The 18,829-nt window shown below is 51.6% G+C and overlaps 4 protein-coding genes across 7 annotated transcripts in view; all 4 read right to left on the reverse strand.

The window, feature by feature from the left end:
* plaat1l (phospholipase A and acyltransferase 1-like) overlaps positions 1-917 on the reverse strand; it is a 1,996-nt gene extending 1,079 nt beyond the window's left edge. The window contains exons 1-3 of one of the 2 annotated variants that reach the window (XM_076723386.1): positions 901-917; positions 186-315; positions 1-29 (exon numbers count right to left, since the gene is read on the reverse strand). The exon at positions 1-29 is cut by the window's left edge and continues 60 nt beyond it. In XM_076723386.1, the coding sequence (XP_076579501.1) occupies positions 1-29; positions 186-315; positions 901-909 (168 nt within the window). In that variant the 5' untranslated portion in view covers positions 910-917. The other variant, XM_076723385.1, reaches the window with a different exon arrangement.
* Positions 918-1,292: 375 nt separating this feature from the next.
* On the reverse strand, positions 1,293-7,090 carry znf513b (zinc finger protein 513b). Of its 2 annotated transcripts, none has more exons than XM_076723342.1 (7): positions 6,961-7,090; positions 6,436-6,665; positions 4,727-4,849; positions 4,375-4,509; positions 3,592-4,092; positions 2,978-3,177; positions 1,293-2,740 (listed from the first exon to the last, which is right to left on the reverse strand). In XM_076723342.1, exons 2-7 carry the CDS (start codon positions 6,473-6,475, stop codon positions 2,126-2,128), a joined length of 1,614 nt encoding a protein of 537 aa, XP_076579457.1. In that variant the 5' UTR covers positions 6,476-6,665; positions 6,961-7,090; the 3' UTR covers positions 1,293-2,125. The 2 variants fall into 2 exon arrangements, with proteins under 2 accessions (XP_076579457.1, XP_076579458.1); XM_076723343.1 differs by having other exon boundaries at positions 6,436-6,661; positions 6,961-7,081.
* Positions 7,091-7,466: 376 nt separating this feature from the next.
* LOC143315683 (uncharacterized) lies at positions 7,467-10,664 on the reverse strand. The gene is made up of 3 exons (XM_076723010.1): positions 10,383-10,664; positions 8,972-9,302; positions 7,467-8,303 (listed from the first exon to the last, which is right to left on the reverse strand). The coding sequence occupies exons 1-3, from the start codon at positions 10,662-10,664 to the stop codon at positions 7,972-7,974; spliced, it is 945 nt and encodes a 314-aa protein (XP_076579125.1). The 3' UTR covers positions 7,467-7,971.
* Positions 10,665-11,658: 994 nt separating this feature from the next.
* styxl2 (serine/threonine/tyrosine interacting like 2) lies at positions 11,659-18,775 on the reverse strand. Of its 2 annotated transcripts, none has more exons than XM_076723294.1 (6): positions 17,870-18,775; positions 16,977-17,104; positions 16,779-16,897; positions 15,783-16,014; positions 15,389-15,606; positions 11,659-14,865 (listed from the first exon to the last, which is right to left on the reverse strand). In XM_076723294.1, exons 2-6 carry the CDS (start codon positions 17,096-17,098, stop codon positions 12,080-12,082), a joined length of 3,477 nt encoding a protein of 1,158 aa, XP_076579409.1. In that variant the 5' UTR covers positions 17,099-17,104; positions 17,870-18,775; the 3' UTR covers positions 11,659-12,079. The 2 variants fall into 2 exon arrangements, with proteins under 2 accessions (XP_076579409.1, XP_076579408.1); XM_076723293.1 differs by having other exon boundaries at positions 16,770-16,897.
* Positions 18,776-18,829: the final 54 nt, after the last annotated feature.

Consider the following 18,829-nt stretch of genomic DNA (forward strand, 5'->3'; position numbering starts at 1 on the left):
GCCAAAGAGTGGCAGCTTGGTGTCCGAATCTGTGCGACAAACACAGGACAAGCGCGTGGAAGAAACGTTTAACGTGTCGCGAGGCTTCAATTCCGCTTTGTGCAATCAAGAAAAGAAAGACATTCAAACTGATTTCTTCCTTCTGTGCTCGTTTCCAGAGAAGAAGAAAAGCAGGAAACACTCACCTCGACAGGTCAGGTGAGCCACGTAGGGAACGCCGTCCCTCTCGCCGTAGTACACGGCGAAATGAGAGAAGTATTTGTTCCTGGGATACTCCACGATGTCCCCTGGGAACAGCTTGGGGCAGGAGTTCTTCTGCAGGGCCGCCATGACAGGACACATTCAGACCGAGTCAAAGCTTCAGTGGACTCAACCACAGCAACAACTGAAGCATCTGAGCAGGAAGCCACAAACCAGAAGCGCTCGGCGGAGCTCTTCCTCGAGCTCCTCGTCAGTTTGATCTCTGTCCCCCCGAACTTTATTAACAACCACACCCGAACAGTTAAAGCGGCTCCACGCCGCCTCAGAGCTCCAGGAAGCCTCCGCCTGCTCTGTCAAAGGGTGGAGGGTTGACTGACACCTGGTGGCGACGCTGCAGACCGCAACCACCCGAACACCCCCCGCCTCGGCCTCCCTCTACAAGCCTGGAGAAGCTACGGTTTGTCCATTCAGGACCGCAATGCTCGGAAGAGGACAGAAGACGAGCGTCCACATCCGAGCCGTCCCTCTTTGAACGCTCTGCGCTGACTTCAAAGACTTTTGATTCGTTTAAGACGTAAAACATGGTGGATTTCTCACCTCGAGGCAACCGAAAGCAGCTCGCGTCCACAGAGGACAGGAGGGTGGGACAGACAGCTGGACGTGGCAACGAATAAAAGAAGAAATGAGCGTCGTACTCACCAGACCCATGACTTCAGAGACGTGCTGCTGCTCCTTCAGTGGCTTACAAATGAAACACACACACACACACACACACACACACAGGAACTCCAGCTGCTTTACATACTGCTGCTGCACCCGGTCACAGTACACTGACCCCCCCATCAGCCTCCACCCCCCCCCACCCCCCAGCTCTGTGTTTTGGGCAGATTCCCTCCTCTCAGCTTCACCTCAGCTGTTTTTGTGGCTCGGGGTGATTTTCGGGGGACATTTCTGTGGTCTGCCCTCGAGACGTCGGAGCTGCTCGACGCCCTCGCCGTCCCCGTCCCCGTCCCCCCACCCCTGGGTGTGCGAGGCAGGTGTTTCCTAAACAGAGAGCGTGAAAGAGGAAGTGGCTTCACTCCGGCTTCAGTCAGACTTGTTTTATTTGAGATGTGAAGAAGGCACTGAGCAACAAACCTGGAACCTCCAGACACATTCACACATTTCACTTGAGTCCTCAACCAGGTCCTGTTTGTCTGTCACTTTGGACAGGCTAGCAGTTTCCCCCTGCTTCCATTCTTTATGCTAAGCTAGGCTAACTGACGAGCATGCTCACCTCAGTTCACAGTTGAAGCTTCTTTCTGAGTAAAAACACCTGAACAAACTGTCCTGGGATCAGCGAGCTGGTGGACTCTGCAGCTCTGGACGTCAGGATTTAACCACATTTCATGACATTATTATGGGATGTTTGCTCGTCTTCAGCGATAATTATCATCATCAGTCAGACTCAGAGCTGCACATTTGTTCTTTCATGAAAGGAGTCGCTTTGTGGGAAGAAGACGTTTTCATGTTTAACCGCCCCCCCCCCCCGAGATTAAACCCCCACCTCCACTGAACGCTCCACCCTGCTGCTGTGAAGGACATCCACCCACATTCAAAAAATATACATCTGCAGAGAAAATAAACATCTCAGTCCACACACACACACACACACACACACATTAGAAAAGGTCACATTCTGACTGAGATCATCTGAGTCCATGGACTGCATTCACTGAAGAAGAGTGTGTGTGGCAGCATGCACGCACACACGTACACACACACACACATATATATTAATGCCCCTCGATAAAGTCAGTGCAGTCATTCAGTCTGTTGAAGGCACCTGAGTTTAGCTCTGACCTGAGCTTTCACCAGTGTATACAGCACACACACACACACACTCACACACACTCACGCACACACTCACACACACACAGCATGTCTAGGCGTGTTCCTGGGCGTGGCTCGGCCTCTCCTCGCCGTCTTTGGCCCAGCTCAGCCCGTTGATGGGCGCGTGTTTGTCCCAGCTGTCCGTGTTGTGTCCGTGCTTCCTCTGGTGGCGTTTGTAGTTGTCCCAGTGGCCCGTGGTGTAGTCGCACTCGGCGCAGGCGTACGGCTTCTCGCCCGTGTGCCGCAGCATGTGCCTCTTCAGGTTCATGCTCTGGTTGCAGGAGTAGCCGCAGACGCCGCAGTGGAACGGCTTGGCGCCCGAGTGGATGCGCTCGTGGCGCCGCAGGTTGGCGAGGTTTCCGCAGGCGTAGCTGCAGGACGGGCACTGGTACGGCTTCTCGCCCGTGTGAACGCGCAGGTGGCGTTTGAGGTTGTCGAGGTGCGAGGAGGTGTAGGGGCAGTGCGGGCAGCGGTGGGGTTTCTCCTCAGAGTGGGTGTGGGCGTGGCGGGCCAGGTGGTTGGGGTAGTGGGACAGGAAGGGGCAGCGAGGGCAGCGGTACAGCTTGGAGCCACGCTGACCCCGCCGGGATCCGCGAGACACGGTCGGGCCGCAGGGGGGCCCGGATCCATCTTTGGACAGCAGGTCCAACGAGCAGCGGCGACACACCTGCGGAGTCACACAGAGAACAGGGTCTGAAGAGGAGAGCGCACCTTCGTCACTCACACCTCCCTGATCTGAAGCTCTGACGCGTCACCTGTGCCGCCTTCAGGTCGCTCACGTCGGTGACTTGGCCCCTCATGTCGCCTCTCAGGCTACTCTAACTCTGATTGGCTGAGGCTGACAGTCATTTTCAATCAAAGCCTCACAGCTCAGAGAAAACAGATCCCAGCGTCAGGTACGTACCTGTCCTCCGTCGCCCTCCCCCTCCTCGTCCCCCTCGGCCTTGTCCCCCTCCAGGTCGGCCTCCTCCAGGGTGAGGCCGCACACCCGGCAGCACAGGGGGAAGAGGAGGACGGGGAGCGGGGCGGAGGGGGAGCCGAGGGCCCCCAGCGTCTGGAGGTAACCCGAGTCCTGGGACACGCGAAGGGTCAGGTCTGAAACGACTGCACGAGGACGACAGAGACAAAAGAAGACAGAGACAAAAGACAGAAATCAGTTTGTAGTTTTACTGAGAAGAAGAAGAAGAAGAAGAGGCGCCCTGAAAGTGACGCTGCAGCTTTTACTGACAACAAGAAACTTCCTCCTTCTACTTCTTCTTTGATTGTCGTCTTTTAGTCTAAAAATCTCTCCTGGTTCTGATTCCCTGACTGAGCGCGTCCTCACTCGCAGCGAGGACCAGCGCTGAAAACGTTCCTGATGCAGGTGAATTCACCAGAGGTTACCTTCAGGTCTGTGGGCACTCAGCCACAGACGACTCCTCTTCCTCATTTCTCACTCTTTCAGTTTCAGCTTCCTGGTTCCTGTTTTCGGCTCAGCGCTCACTCTCTAAAAACATCCCCTCACTGTGTGCTCGTTACCTTCTTCGGCTTCGTTCTTTTTCCTCCTCGCTCGTCGTTTCTCCTTCTCCCTCCTCTGCGGCCTCTCCTGAGAGTGCATGCGCTGGTGCCTCCGCAGGTTGCCGAGGGAGCTGCAGGCGTAGCTGCAGTGGTGGCAGCGGTACGGCTTCTCTCCGGTGTGGGTGCGGGCGTGGCGCTGCAGGTTGACCAGCTGGGCGGAGGCGTAGGGGCAGACGGGGCAGCGGTACGGCTTGTGGCCGTCGTGGGTCCTCATGTGGCGCTTCAGGTGGTTGGAGTAGCGCGAGGTGAAGGCGCACAGCGAGCACGAGTACAGCTTCGGAGGGAGGTCGCCAGCCCCGCCCGCCTTTCCCACGCTTCTCCTCTTCCTGTCCGAGCCGCTGCCGCCGGACACGTCCGCCAGGTCTGACGCCTCCACCTGAGAGGAGTCGATGGAGGCGTCGAGCTGGAGCCCTTCCTCACAGGTGAGACAATAAAGCTCCGCCCCCAGGTCCAGACCCACACCTGGAACAAAACAAAACAGATTTTCCATGAGGAGCCTGAACTCAGCACGTTGTTAAGCTCCTCCTCCAGGAGCCATGTGACGGCGTCCAATCATTTAAACCCAGAGTACGCGTCATCATCACTCATCACTGTTTGAAACAGGTGACAGAACCGAATTGTTCTGAAATGACAGTTTACGGAGACGTCTGCTTCTTCAGCGCGGAAGAAGACCACGCCGTGTGATCCAGGAAATAGCCTGCTCCACTTTTCATTTTCTGACATCAAAAACAGTCAGACAGTTACCGAGATCTAAACCTGCTCCCAGAGGCGTGTCTCCCAGGAGCTGACCGCATCCTTTACAGGAGAGGAAAGCTGGGAAGGTGGAGTCTGACGGCGCCGACGGGTCGTCCTCGACGCTCAGGGAGAAGACCGTCATACCTGAGGAGGAAGACGAGGAAAGAAAGGGTTCACGTGAGGAGGACACTTCCTGAACGCTGAGCGTCCCTGTTCTATCTGATCGCTACTTTTCTCTTCCTGGTTCTATTTCCTGTTTGTTTGCCTAAAAATAAACACATTAAACTGAACGTGCTTTGTGCTTGTGTGCGCGAGTGTGTGTGTGTGTGTGTGCGTGTGTGTGTGCGTGCACGCTCCTCACCGGCCTCTCTGTCCAGCCCCATGATCTCAGAGTCTCCAAACTCCAGCTCTCCGCTCAGCAGGAAGTCGCTCTCCAGAACGAGGCATCCCGGCTCGCACGCCACCGGCCCGTCCTCCGACTCCACTGAGCGCAAACACACACAAACACACACACGACCGTGGGACAGCCAATCAACAAACACCTCCACCGAGGAAGAGTCCAAACAGCTCCAGAACAAACAAACAAACAAAAAGCTCCAGACGATGTGCCTTAGAGAACTGGACTTGATCAAAGTTTGAGCTCTGAAGTAAAAGAAAAAGAGCGAAGGAGAGGAAGTGAGAGCGAAGAGAGGAGAAGAAGCAAAGGAAGCCAGCGAGGATGAGATAAGTGGGGAGGAGGAAGAGTCGGAGGGCGAGTCAGGAAAAGGAAGAGGAGTCAAAGAAGGGATGAGACGCAGAGAGAGAACAGCCAGTCTGACCGTTTCAACGCCTGCTGACACTCAGTGAATGAATGAGTGAGTGAACGCATGAAAAAGGAAACATGAACAGCAGACGTGCAGGAATCAGCCTCTCAAACCTCATCAACCTCAGATCTGGGCTCCTGATTTGTCCTCATCGTTTCCTTTTTTGACATTTTGCCGCTCGTTCATTCAGAGTCAAACTGTCAGCAGCGACTGATCCGAACAGCTGGACGACAGGAAGTCCGTCTGCAGCTGTTCAGATCGTCTACGAGTCGTCCACTTCGTGCTGTCCTCTCATTCCTGCCTCCCATTGTCTGGGAAGGACAAAGCTGCAGATCGGCCAATCACGCGCAGCGAACGATCAGGTGTGCCGTTCCGGGCCGACATGTTCAGACTGACTGAAGCTGCTTCGTGTTTGTTTCAGTTGCTTTCAGACTCGTTTGAACAGAAGGACGTAACGACCGTCCTCTGGCTGTGTCCTCTGGCTGTGTCCTCTGGCTCCACAGAGACAAACAAGATGCCATTCAGACGCCTGTTTGACCTTCAGGAGAAAACTCACTGTGGCTTCAGGCTTCTCTGATCCACGTCCTGCTTCCTGTCTTCACATACATGACATCTAAACACACGTCTCTGTGACACCTGGTTAGTTCACAAACACACAGGTGATTTATGGGACGGGTGGCGAGACGAACCCAGAGCTTAGACGGCGGGGATGAGAAACCTCCAGAGAAGCATTTTTCAGGTAAAACAGGAGACAAAGGTGAGGCGAGGGCGCATGTGTAAAAAGGAAGGGACTGAGAGGAAAGTCACACAGGACACAATGAAAGAAAGAGAGGAAGAACGACGGGAAGAAGAGGAGGGAGCGCGGGGAGGTCAGGTACGGGTCTGCGAAGAGGAAGTGAGGACAGGAAGCAGAGAGGAGGAAGAGAGGAAGTGGAGAGTCCAACTGAGCCAGAGCATTCAGGATGAGATAACACACAAACACATCTACTTAAAGGACAACATGTCTCCAGCAGTCTTCCTCTCTGAGAGACAATGAGGGGACCGAGTCTGCAACGGCAATATGTTATACCAGTTAGGCAGCGCTGGATGCGGCTGTTTCCTGGACTAAACTTTAGTCTACACGGAGAAAGGCTGTTAAAGTGGATCCTTATGGACAAAGAACAACAAAGAGCCACTTCCTTAAAGTCTGCTGCTGGTTTCAGGCAGTACACGCAGCCCATCAGACGCCAGATAGACTGAAAGAGCAGCAGAAGAGACTAAAACTCACATTTCACCGGCTGGGGGTTGGACTGTTTCCTCCGCGGCATCGTCGCCTCTCGTCGTCCCCGGTCTTGCTCTGGTTGTGGGGCGACAGCTCACACACAGCGGGCTCGAGTCCGTGCGTCCGTCGGCCAGCCAGGCAGCCAGCTAACTGCATGTCATCATCATCACCTCCTTCCTCTTCCTCTTCCTCCAACGGACAGTAACAGCGGCGGTGTCATCACTAGCAACAACTGCCTGAAACGGAGTGTCCAGCGACACCAGCACCGATTAAAAACTGCTGAACTGTCTTAAAAGCAACACATTTTACACTACATGTATTTCCAGTCGCGCTGTGACGCTCAATAATGTCAAACACACGTCTACCACTTTAAATTTAACACCGAGCCTCTTTGTTATTGTTCCGCAGGAACTAGACGGGGCCATCTTGTTAGCCACCTAGCTAGTCAAGTTAAACATTAGAAATTCAGCCGCTTCAACCACAAACTTTGACTAAAACCGTGTGTGGGAGTCGCATCGTTGGCAAACTCACCTGTGAGAAAGTCCCCAAGTGCAATGTCGTCGACAAAATATCGCAAACTGTTTCAAAAATAGCCTTTTGTTGGCTAACGCACAGCCGCACACCGCTGCTGACAGAAATACGCCGGGTCCGGGCTCCGGGTGACGTCAGTGACAGGCGCGGGGGATTGTGGGACTTGCAGTCCGGATATCGACACGCTTATCAAAAACAATACATGTCCTGTACATATAAATAACGCGCTTCAGGCCAGATTAAAGAAAGAAGAAAATAAATAAAATAGAAGAATACAACATAATACCAGTCACATGATAACAATAACATTCAACAATAAAAATATGGAATATTTAGCGCACATAAAGATTAAAATGTAGTAGTACAGTGATGAAATTAACAATTAGTGTTTGCTGAGCTCGCTGCGCAGACGAGCCGCTGAGGCTCTGTAAGCTCGTTTGATGTCATTAAATTCATTAATAAATATAATTAACTAGAAGCCAACAAAAACAACAACAAAAATACTGTTAAAAGGATCACAGCGTTTATTTTCTAAGAGTTTACAGACACACGAGGTTATGATCAGATTTTAAATTCTATCTGTGTTCGGTTTCATCGTCTCAGTAATGATTCTTCTACACAAACATCTGGATCAACGTCCGTCTGAATGAAAATACCAGTGAGGGAATAAACACGTTGGACTCTCAGTGAAGTTTTAAACTAAAGGGGCCAACAGGAAACGCTTTTCTTGCAGCCTCGTTGAGCTTTGATGACACATGGCTGTGTCCTCAGACCTCTAACCTGTGACCTTTTGTGCTGGATGAACAATAACAAGCTTTAATTATTCACGCTGTCATTGGTTCTAACCTGGCTTCAGTCCAGCTCGCACTGTCAATCAAAAGCTCCGTCACAAAGACCTGACGCTCGACGTGGCGTCCCGCACGGCCCCGTCCTGGGTCCACTACTTCCTCTACATGTTACCACTACGGGTCATCGTCCGCAAGCGCGGGATCAATACAAGAACTGGATTGATCACGAGCTCATCATGGACTCAAACTCATCGATCCTCTGCCTGGTGTTTCCTCGGCGAATCTTCCTGTAGGACACGCTTTTGTACTTTGACGCCTGACGGCTGCCGTCCTTCTTGTCATCCTCTGCGTCCGTCTTGCCTTTCATCTTGTGAGCGTTTGGACTTCCGTCCTCTTTGTCTGCTTTGTCCTCTTCCATCGCAGGGTGTCCCGTGCTGGCTGAGCTCTGGTCTGGACGCCGCTCTCTGCTTCCTGGTCTGGTCCTTAAGGGCGGCTGAGCGGCCGCATCCATCGGCGTCACGTCGTCGTCCGTCCTGCGAGCCGAGGCCTGTGGATCTGGAAACATCACCCGGACTTTTTAATTCAAACGCTTTTTAAAGGTTCAAGCATGAGCTCATTCTCTCTGTGACGATTCTTCATCATCACTGCTTTTGGCAGCGTCATAGTGGAATTTTAATTGGACTTCAATGAACGAATTAGCTCTGCGGGCTCCTTCTGTTCCCGCCAATCAGAGCTGCAGTGATGTGAGCTGCTCTCCGGGGACAGAGCGAGCCTGTACATCCAAACCGTCAGCTGATCGCTGATCAGCTTCACATTCATGGATAAACGATCAATCACAAGTTCAACTAGTCAAACGGAAATAACAGGAAATGAACCTTAACTTCCATTTCCTGTCAGAATGACGTCATGACCATGTTGAGCAAAATCTTCAGCTCGGACTTAAAGGCGCAGCCACATTTTTTATTTTTAAGTTCAAGCCGTTTAGAATTTCAATAAATCAAACCCTGTTTTTAAATATCAGTTCACATTCTGTCAGTGACGTTCAGCCTCTTTTTCACCTCTAACTTCCTGTCTGAGCGGTGGCTCTCGTTGTTAGAGGCGGACTCCGCCACTTCTCCCAATCTCAAGGATCATGACCTCAGTGTTTTTTTACAGTGTAGTGTGAGTACACTGTAAAAAAGAGAAAAGCTTGTGTGGTGAGTTCAGGGTCTGGATCTCGTTACCTGTCTGTGGTCCAGGTGTGATGTCTCCGACGTTGTCTTCAGCTGCGGGTGGAGCTCGACGCCCCGGAGCAGGAAATGATGTCAGCGGCGTCTCCTCTGAGCTCTGCGTTTCGTCCTCTGTGGGATCCCTCAGATTCAGACCAGCAGACCAGAGCTCTGTCAGAGAGCCGGTTTGAGCTCCCTCCACCTCCAGCTCCACCTCCAGCTCCACCTCATTGTCGCTGCTCGGCGATGTGGGATAAACGTCCCCGTTGTGGTTGTTGGCAGCGCTTTTCTCCTCGTCTGTGATGTCATTTCCTGCCTCTGCACCATCTTGACTCAGCAGTTCAGGCTCTTGTGGAGGTGATGAAGGTGATGATTGTTGGGAATCTGGATGATGAAGCTGATTTGTTGGCTCCCGCTCTTTTTCTTCTTCTGCATTTTCCTCTCCATCTACCAAGGCCTCCATCTCTTCTTCTTCTCCATCAGTCTGTTGTTGTTCTTTCTGTGCCTCCTTTTCTTTTTCCTCCATTTCTTCTTCTCCTTTTATCTCTGTCCCCATGTCCTGTTCTTTTTCTTCTCCCTCTTCTTTCTCCTCCTCTTTCTCTGCTCTTTCATCCTCTCCTCCTTCCTCCGAAACCTCCTTTTCTTCTTCTTCATCCTGAGTCTTAACTGCTTTCCCTCCATTTTTTTCCTCTTCCTCCACTACCTGCTTTCCTTCTTCCTCTTCAGTCTCTTGTTCTTTTCTTTCTTCAGCTCCCTCTTTCTCCTCCTTCTCTCTCTCTGCTTCATCCTCCTCACCTCCTTCTTTGATGAGCTCCTTCTCTTCTTTTCCCACTTTTTCCTCCTCAGTGTGTTTTTGTTCTTTATTCTCCATTTCTTCTTCATGTCTTTCTCTCACTTTCTCCTCTTCTGTCCATCCAAGTTTGCTCATGAGCTCCTCATCATCCTCTTTTAAACTGCCTCCATCTTCATCTGCCTCCTCCTCCCTCTTCTCTGTCTCCTCAGTCTTGTCCTCCTCCCTTCGTTCTTTCTCCTGCTCTCTTTGAACCTTTTCTTCTTCTTCTACCTTTTCCTCCTCTCTTCCTCTTATCTCTTGCCCTTTCTCCTCTTCCCCATTCTTGACCTCCTTTTCTTTTTCTCCCACCTCACCTTTCTCCTCCTCCAGCTCACACACCCCTTCTCCCTCTACACAACCCTGATGCTCCTCTTTGTCCTCCTCCATGTTTGCCTTTTTTCCTCTCTCTCCTTCACTCGTCTCCTCCACACTTTTTCTCCTTGCTTCCTCCTCTTCTCCGTCTTCTATCTGCATTTGTTTCTCTCTTTCAACAGTTCCATCATTGGTGCCTTCCTCCTCCTCCTCCTCCTCCTCCTCCTCTCTGCTCTCATTTTTATCTTCCCAGTCTTGAAGCTGATCTCCCTCCTTTCTCACCTGCTCCTCTTTGTCCTCCTCCATCATCACTTCATGCTTTGGCCTCTCTTCATCTTCTTCCTGTTTGTCTTCCTGTGTATCTCCTCCTTCGACGCTCTCCTCCCCTTCAGCGCCTTCGGTCCCCTCCTCTTTTTTGACCTCAGACAAAATGGGCTCCATCGTGTCCTCTAAGGACAGGAAGTCTCCAAACAGCCCGACCGCCTGGATGACCCGAGACACTATGGAATTGTCCTCCAGGTCCAGAGTGTCCGACGCGCCCGCCGCCGTCCACCAGCTCGCCATGATGCAGGAAATAAAGGGAAAAGCGCCCGGCTGACGCGTCCTCGTCCACGTTATGAGCGTTCGCACTCCCTCAGGAAGGATTTGATTAATGCTGATTGGCAGAAACGGTCCGGTGACCTGAAGGCCACGTTTTCAGCCTCGAGACTTTAATCTTTCAGGTGTGACCTCCTCCGCCCAGATTCTCACTTACAGTACGGTACTGCTACTTTAAAACCGAGTAAATGTACATAGTGAGAAGCCCTGTTTTATTAAAATGAGGTCTTCTAATACTACAACATTTTTCTGTTCATTTTTCTCTTTTCAGCTGATTTTTGTATTTAACTCCGTCAGCGTGGTCTGCACATGTGAGCTCAGTGCAATGAGACGTTTGCTGGATTGTTCTTACTTTTCTTCCTCTCCTCCTCCTCCTCACTCTTCTCTCAGCTTGAAGATCAACATTCCTCTGCTGGTTTATCCATCTGTGGTATGTAAAGCTTCACAATAAGCTGTAACGAGCGTTGAAGTCTCACATGTATTCACATGAGTTCATCCCCGCTGCAGTGAAACACTCGTTAACTCGTTACATGTTGGGAAATGTGAACGTTCACCTCCTCATATATCTGAAAATATCCCTCACAGTCAAATCTGAAGGTATCAAACGCACCACCGCCAATGTCCACTAGGTGGTGCTCGAACTTTTTGTGATAAGTGAGCAGACTGGATTCAGTCATGAGCTGACGTCATCAGGCTTCAACCAAACAGAACAAGACTCACAGTCATGGAACCAAACTCAGCAGACTGATGAGCCACTTTTCCAGGAAACGTTACACAAGACAAAGATGAAAAAGCTGAAGAAGTGAACAAAGTCAACACATCAGAGCTGCTTTAAAAACACCCCAACAGGACGAGTTCGACCATGAAATCGATGGTCATCCTGTGATTTTCATACACATTTCTGAACTGTAATGTTCAAGTCACGGACAGATTATTTGCTTCTTGTTGTTTTGTAGTTTCATGGAACCGTAACCCACAGAATAAAAAGCATCAGTCGTCATTCATCAGAACATTTATTGCAACAGTAAAATAATTTAACAGTACAAATGAGATTTGATTCAACCTTCAGGAGCTTTACGTCATCTTTTATGAAAACAACGTTCCACATTCATCGGTGGTGCGGCCGAAGCCTGAATACGACTTGTGTTTCAAGTCGTATTCAGTGATACGGACTCTGAACGCTCGTCCTCACACATCTCTGAAAAGAGCTTTTTCTTCTTACTTCTTTAATACAAACTGGCTTTTTGTCCTGAAGTGAAAATGGCTCTCGCACCTGCAACAAAAACATGTTCAACATCATCATCATCCTCAGATAATATTTCAATTTTGAGCCTTTTTAGAAACTAATTCTTCATGTTTAACGTTACTTCAACGAGCAGCTCTTAACTCTCATTTTCACTTCTGCTCTGTGACCTCGCTTCCTGCTGCGCCCTCCAAGCCGCCAGCACCTCGTCGTCTTCGGCCTCGGCGGCGGCCCGAGCTCTGATCCTCTGCCTGGTTTGGGCGATGAAGGTAGCGATGTCGTCCTCCTCCTCCTCGGCTTCCTCCCTCCTACCCCTCCTCCCTGCCGTCTCGCTGCTTTCGTGTCGTGAATGTCGAGCGAATGTCCTCTTTGTGGAGAGGTCGCCGTAGGTGTCCGACCCCTCGTCGCTCTCGGCGTATGATCTCGCCGCCCGGCCGTAGCCGTGGGACTGCGTGAACCCGTTGCAGGAATATTCTGCGTCTCCACCGGACTGGTTCTCATGTAACCTTGACCTGTATCGGGAGGCCACGCCATACGTTTCCTCCTCGTCTTCATCGACGGCATACGAGGCCCTGCGGCTTGAGAAGTCGAATTCGGAGGCGGAGGCATCGAGGTCGTCGTAGGGATCCTCTGATTGGGCAGCTTCTGCTCCGGAGGCCGTTTTCCTCGGAGGAGGCCTGACGCTTTGCAGCCAGTCGTCGATGCTCGTGTTCTTGTCTTTCTCCAGGGCGGGGTTGAGATTCAGGCACCCAGAGAGGCCGTAGCTCCTCGTAGGTTTCTCCTTTTTCTTTGTTTCCTCAAGAAACTCCTCCTCTTTCTTCTTCCTCTCCTCCTCCTCCTCTTCATCCTCCTTTGGTTTCTTTTTCTTGTAGAGGGTGCTGCGCTTGTTGTCCTCCAGGATCTTCTTCTTTTCGTAGGTAGACATCTTGTCCCTCATCTCGGACTTGATCTCCTTGTCGATGGCGTCCAGTTTGCTCATGTTGACCTGGTCTTGGAAGAGGCTGAAAAGAGGGACGCTGGTGGTGGTGATCTTGTTCTTCTTGGAGCCAAAGGTGGAACCAGAGGCGGATCCCAGAGCCGAGCATCTGCCGGTGAGACCGGAGAGGCTGCTCGACCCACCACCTGAGAGGACTGACGCTGCTCTGCCGCGACCCTGAGGTGCGCTGGAATAGGAAGCGCCGCTCAGCAAGGAGCCCTTGTCATCGTCCACGCCGCGGCCTGAAATCACGCTCGATGCGCCGCCGAAGCTGAGCTCCGAACCCACACGTGACGGCGGAGGCAGGCTCATCTCACTTTGCTTCTGTTTGATGGTTTCAGAGACGACGTTGGCGATCCAGTTTTGGATGCTGGCCAAGTTTACCATCGGTTCACCTCCGGGGCCCTGGACCGTAGGAACTGGGAGGATGGGAGGAACTGGTGTCACGGGATTAACTGGGACTGCAGATTGGGCTGATCTTGCAGTGCGCGCCTGTGAAACTGAAGATATCACAGATGATCTGCCACTCAGCATGGACATGTTGTCGTCATTGGCGACGCTCGGTGGACCTGCGACTCCAGCTCCGGTCCAGAAGGCGGACAGAGGGATCGTCCCTCCGCTGATGCAGCTCTCGGTCTCCCAGCCACACATGGACTGACTCTCTTCTAAGGTTTTCTTTGAGCGCTCCAGGAGCTCCTCACGTCTTTGCCTCCGTTTGACCGTTGCAGAGTCCTCACCCCGACTCAACTCCAGGATCTCATCCGTGTTTTCCTCCCCGAGACGCTTCTGCTGCCTCAGCTTCCACGACTGATACGCTGTCAGGTTGACGTCTTGGAGGGACGGAGTCTTGGCTTCTCCTTCGCCGTCTCCATCTCCAACTGAACTTTTCTCTCCATCCTCTCGATCTTTCTTGTTCCAGCCAAACTGGATCCTCTTCACACGCCAGCGCTCCAAAGGCGTCATCTTCTCCTTGTTCTTCTGGCAGAAGTTGTACATGGAGCCGGTGTCAGAGAGGATGCTCTCCATTTCGTCCTCAATCTTCTTCTTTCCTCCTTCTCCACCTTCGGTTGTGGTGCTCTCGCTGCCATCGTCGTCCTCTTTCTTGTGGTAGCGAGCGGCAGCTTCTTCCTCGATTTCCCTCAAACGCTGTTTCCAAAGGTCAGAGTAACTCGAGTAGCTGGAGGTGGACATCGTGTCTGAGGGTGGACGTCTGTTGCAGCGTTTCAGCCGCTCTTTCACAGCCCGTACGTCCTCGCTGGTGACGCTCTCCACCTCGGCGTCTGCACCTTCCTTCGTCTTCTTTGGTCGGCCCTCGATCAGAGACTCCGCGTCCTCGCCGTCACTGTTCAGCTGCGCCTCCCACCAGTCGTCGTTCTGATATTTCTCGTTCCTCCGCTGCCACTCGCGGATCATGCTGTCTAGACCATCTTCATCGTCGCCGTCTTCTCCACGCTCCTGCTCGGGTAGATCGATCTCCTCTGGCGTGCGGGCCGAGCCCTGGTTGTCGAGCCCGTTCTGCGCTCCAATCAATCCGCTCCTGAGCGCCGCAGCAGCTGCAGAGGAGGCGACGCTGCTCATCACGCTTTCTCCATCCTCCTCCTCTTCCATCATGATGGAGTGCGCTTTCACCTCCACCATGCTCTGCTCTTCCTCTTTATCAGTGTCGTCATCATCGTCGTCCCCGCCCTCGCCGAAGATGCGAGCACGCGCCCGGGCGTCGATAACAGAGCACTGGCTGAGCGTTTCGTCGTCGTCGTCGCGCTCCTCCATCAGGTTCTCGTTGAGGTCTCGCAGCTGCTTCAGGAAGCCTTCATTGGGGTTGATGGCGCGCTTTTTCCTCATGGAGGTCAAGGCCTCCATGATGGTCATGTGCTGGAAGATCATCAGGTAGGACGCCACCAGGACAGCCGAGCGGCTGACGCCCATCATGGAGACCACGAGAACCTTTCCTGTAAGAAGACAAAGCAGTGATTACAGTCTGACTGACGCTGGAGCACACGTCACTATTTCAGAATCTTCATAAAGTTAAAGGGGTCAGAAAGATCTCACAGTAACTGTGAGCTACCATCGACTTCAGAGCGTGTTTCATGAAACCTTTTATTAAACGCTGACATGCTCGACGTGGTGGATTTGGACTGAAAAATATTCCCTCAGAAAGTTAAAAATAATGTAATAATGTAAATTTGATCATTTCATTGGTGTTTCACAGCGAACAGTCAACACGCGACGTTCTCTTTTTATGTGCTTTTAGTTTCATTTTTTCTGTTAAAGCAAAAAATACGTTTTGACATCAGAGGATAAAATAATTAAATGCTTCTTGCAATAAAGTAATAACAGTAATATAAACAATTTTGGATCCTCGAAGAGAAACTTCCTGCAGGTGGAGAAGAAATAATAAAAATAAAACAGGAAATGTATGAAGATCAAATGAAAAGCTTCTTTTGTCTTTGAATGAAACAACAAACTTCTCACCCTTGTGTGTCAGCAGAGCCTCGTCCAGGAATTCAGCAGTGGAACGAAAGTGCGCCGAGATGTCGGCGTCGGCGAAGTCGTCCACCTCGATGCCCATGTACTGGATGCTCATGCCGGCGTAGAAGGACTGGCCCGTGTAGACCCCCGTGCCGTGGGCGGCGTTCAGGATGTGGGTGATGCCCATTCGCTTCAGACGAGCCTTGTTGACGGCGATCGACCTGAAGAAGAACAACCACGGTGAACCCAGCGAGTCGCACCTGAGCCCTCGTTACTGTCCAGTGAAAACTCGCCACTGTTTGGTGATTTTTACGTTTTCAGCTTCACTGAACGATGAAAAGCTCCCGTCAGGGTTAAGAAAACGGCGGTTCAGATGAAACAATGTATTGTGACTCACTTCTCGGCGATGAAGATGTTGGGCCAGACCTCGTCCACCGGGTTGACGGGAGCCTCCAGGCGGTCCTGCACCATCGCCCTCTGGATGTCCAGCACACAGGGGGTGTTGTAGGGGCTGCGGTCGTCCACCATGTCCCGGACGCGGTTGTAGAGGTCTTCCACCATCAGCTGCTCGGCGGTCTCCAGCATGGACTCTGGGATGGACTCGGCTCGCGGGCCGCGAGGCGGCAGCTCTGAGGAGGAAAGACATGGTTTGTCATAACGACGGCGTCGACGTGGTCGACCACCAAACATCGGCGTTTTGAGCGTGTGTGTTAAAGTGCTTCCTGTGCAGAAAGTCACTTCCTGCGCTCCATCCTGCAAACTGTTTTCTTTGATGAACCTAAAAACACCTCAGTTTAACTCGTGTCTTCCGCCTGTGAGCGATCCGGCTGATGTTTCCTCTGTTTCTACGCACGAACATACGAGCAGAACACCTCGTTAATGCGGCGGACCCTCGTCCTCCCTGCAGATCGTCCATTAAGCCGCCGTCCATGTCCTGTAATGTCAGAGAACTCTGATCCACGAGCTCAGTGACGAGGCGTCATATGAGCTAATTTCCTCAATCAGCGCCGCTCTGCTCCTCCATCAGAGCGCCGGCGTCCTTTAATGAGCTGAGGGGAGGAAGCGTGGGTTCACTGGAACTGAAGACGATTTGACCAAATTAGACTCGCTGCATGTGGACTTGATTATTGATGAGTGCGGAGCGCTGAAGAGGAGGCGACCTGCTCTGGTCTACGTTCAGTCCTTTCAGCTGATCCTGAACCAGAACTCACTGCGACGTTTAAAGCTCAGCTCACTCAGTCAATGAAAAACCTAAAATATGATCAAACAGTTTGAGCTCTGCTGGATTTCCTCCTAAACACAGCTGAACTAAATTAAAGTGAACAGAATCACCACAGAGGCTGAAATCTGGACAGCGAACAGCAAACACCAGTCTCCTCGTCACCTGTCTCACCCTCGCTGATGATCTTCTTCGCGGCGATGGCCGACGACAGGTGGATGGGCTCCATGAAGATGCTCGCGGCGTCCGAGCCGGAGATGGCGGAGAACCTGGACTCTGAGATCATGGAGAAACTGACGGACAGGAGAGAGAGGAGAGTGAAAAACTGAAAATCCTCATCACGGATCACTGCCTGATCTCAGGTGCTCTTACCTGGGGGACGGACAGCGCAGGTAACGAGACTGAATTCCTTGGACGTTCCTCTGCTCCGCCTCCTCCTCTCCGCCAGGGACTGTCTGATCACGACGCTCCCCGCTCTCATTGGTCGACGCCATGGCTGACTGAAAAAAGGGTTGAATTTATGCCAACTTTAGCATCAGTGGGATGAAACTTCCTGATTTGTCGGGTATCAAATTCACTGCAGACAAAATATTCTCATGTCTGAATGAACCCCCTTTGAATGTTAGCTTTGAGTTAGCTTCTGTGGGCTTCATGCTAACATCTGCATGCTAACATGCTCACAGTGACAATGCTAACACACTCACAGCGGTGATGCTAACATGCTCACAGTGCTAACACGCTGGTTTATCAAATCTGGACCAAAAGAGGTTTCAAATCCATCGATCCGGCTCCTAAAAACCGCCTACAGCAGCTTTTGAACAGCGGACAGAGCCAGGCTAGCTGTTTCCCTCTGTTTCCAGTCTTTATGCTAAGCTAAGCTAAGCGCAGACATGACAGTGGTGCAGTTTGTTGGTATCACTCAGATGTATTTCCAGGAATGTTTGTCCCCCCATGAACTGACCCTGTTCATTAAATCATGAGGAAAGAGTGGAAATCTTTAAAGCTTTCAGTGGCTGTGAATCTGTGTGTGTGTGTGCGTGTGTGTGTGTGCGTGTGTCTGACGCTGAGACTCTCCAGCTGATCTATTTTTAAGCAGAGCGACAGCTGCCTCAGAGTCTGGCAGGCCTGAGATCAGCTGAAAAGGCTTCAAGCCTTAAAAACAGGAAAACATCAGCGCTGATCAGACGTGAGAAAACCTTATAAAACACCACAGCTGTGTGTGTGTGTGTGTGTGTGTGTGTGTGTGTGTGTGTGTGTGTTCTTACCTCGCCGCTCGGTCACGCCGTCAGGCTGAAGGAGGCCGTCTGAAGCTGACGGCCGTCACACAGACACTAAAGTTAGAGACCTCCACCCCTCCTCCGCCCACCTCCCCCCAGCAGGCCTGTGGAGACACCCGACACCACAGCTGCAAGTAACTGAGTACTTTTACTCAAGTACAGCTGCACTCGAGCGTCGTTTTTCCATCGCCACATATCCAGATCTTTTCCCTTTCCTCTTTCTTCCTTCCTTCCTTCCCTTCTTTCTGTGCTTCCGTCTCTTTTCCTTCCCTCGTCTGTCCTCTCTGTCTTTGTCCCTCCTTCCTCTTTCTCAACCCCTTTATTTCATTCCATCCATCATTTCGCCTGTTTGCTCTGCACGAATCGTTGAAAATGACCTTTGAAGAGCTCAAACGGTGATTAAAGTCCGTCTCTGTGTCTCCAGCCTTCAGGACACTTGTAGTGGACAAATGTCAGGAGACAGCAGAAAAGCTCAGAGCGTCCACGCGGACGCCCTCAAGTGTCTCAGCTCCATTTAAAAGCATTTATCAGAAGACAAATATGTGGAATACGATTATGATGACATGCTGACGCTGACCTTTGACCTTTGTGTGTGACGGAGGGTCAGCCGGGGGGACCAGGACCTGCAGGTGGAGGACAGGCGTCACCTCCGTGAAAAGCTGCTCGTTCGTAGGCTGTGACATCATCACCACCGGGCGTTCTCATTGGCCTGATTTCTCCCTGTGTCACAGGATCGACTGCTTGTGTTTATCTGAAGTCAGCTGACCCGCTCGGCTATTTATAGCCTCAGAACGCAGCTAATTTAAGTCACAGGGTCACAAGACGAGCTCACATTGATTATCAGAAACAGACTTAAAAACCAGGTTCTGCCTCTGAGCTCGTTGTGATCGACGGAGGCTTTGAGTGGATGTTTTCAACCAGCGCAGGCTCGGAGTGAAGTCAGTCTGG

Source organism: Chaetodon auriga, chromosome 23, assembly GCF_051107435.1.
Source record: "Chaetodon auriga isolate fChaAug3 chromosome 23, fChaAug3.hap1, whole genome shotgun sequence".
In the NCBI taxonomy this organism is placed as follows: Eukaryota; Metazoa; Chordata; class Actinopteri; order Chaetodontiformes; family Chaetodontidae; genus Chaetodon; species Chaetodon auriga.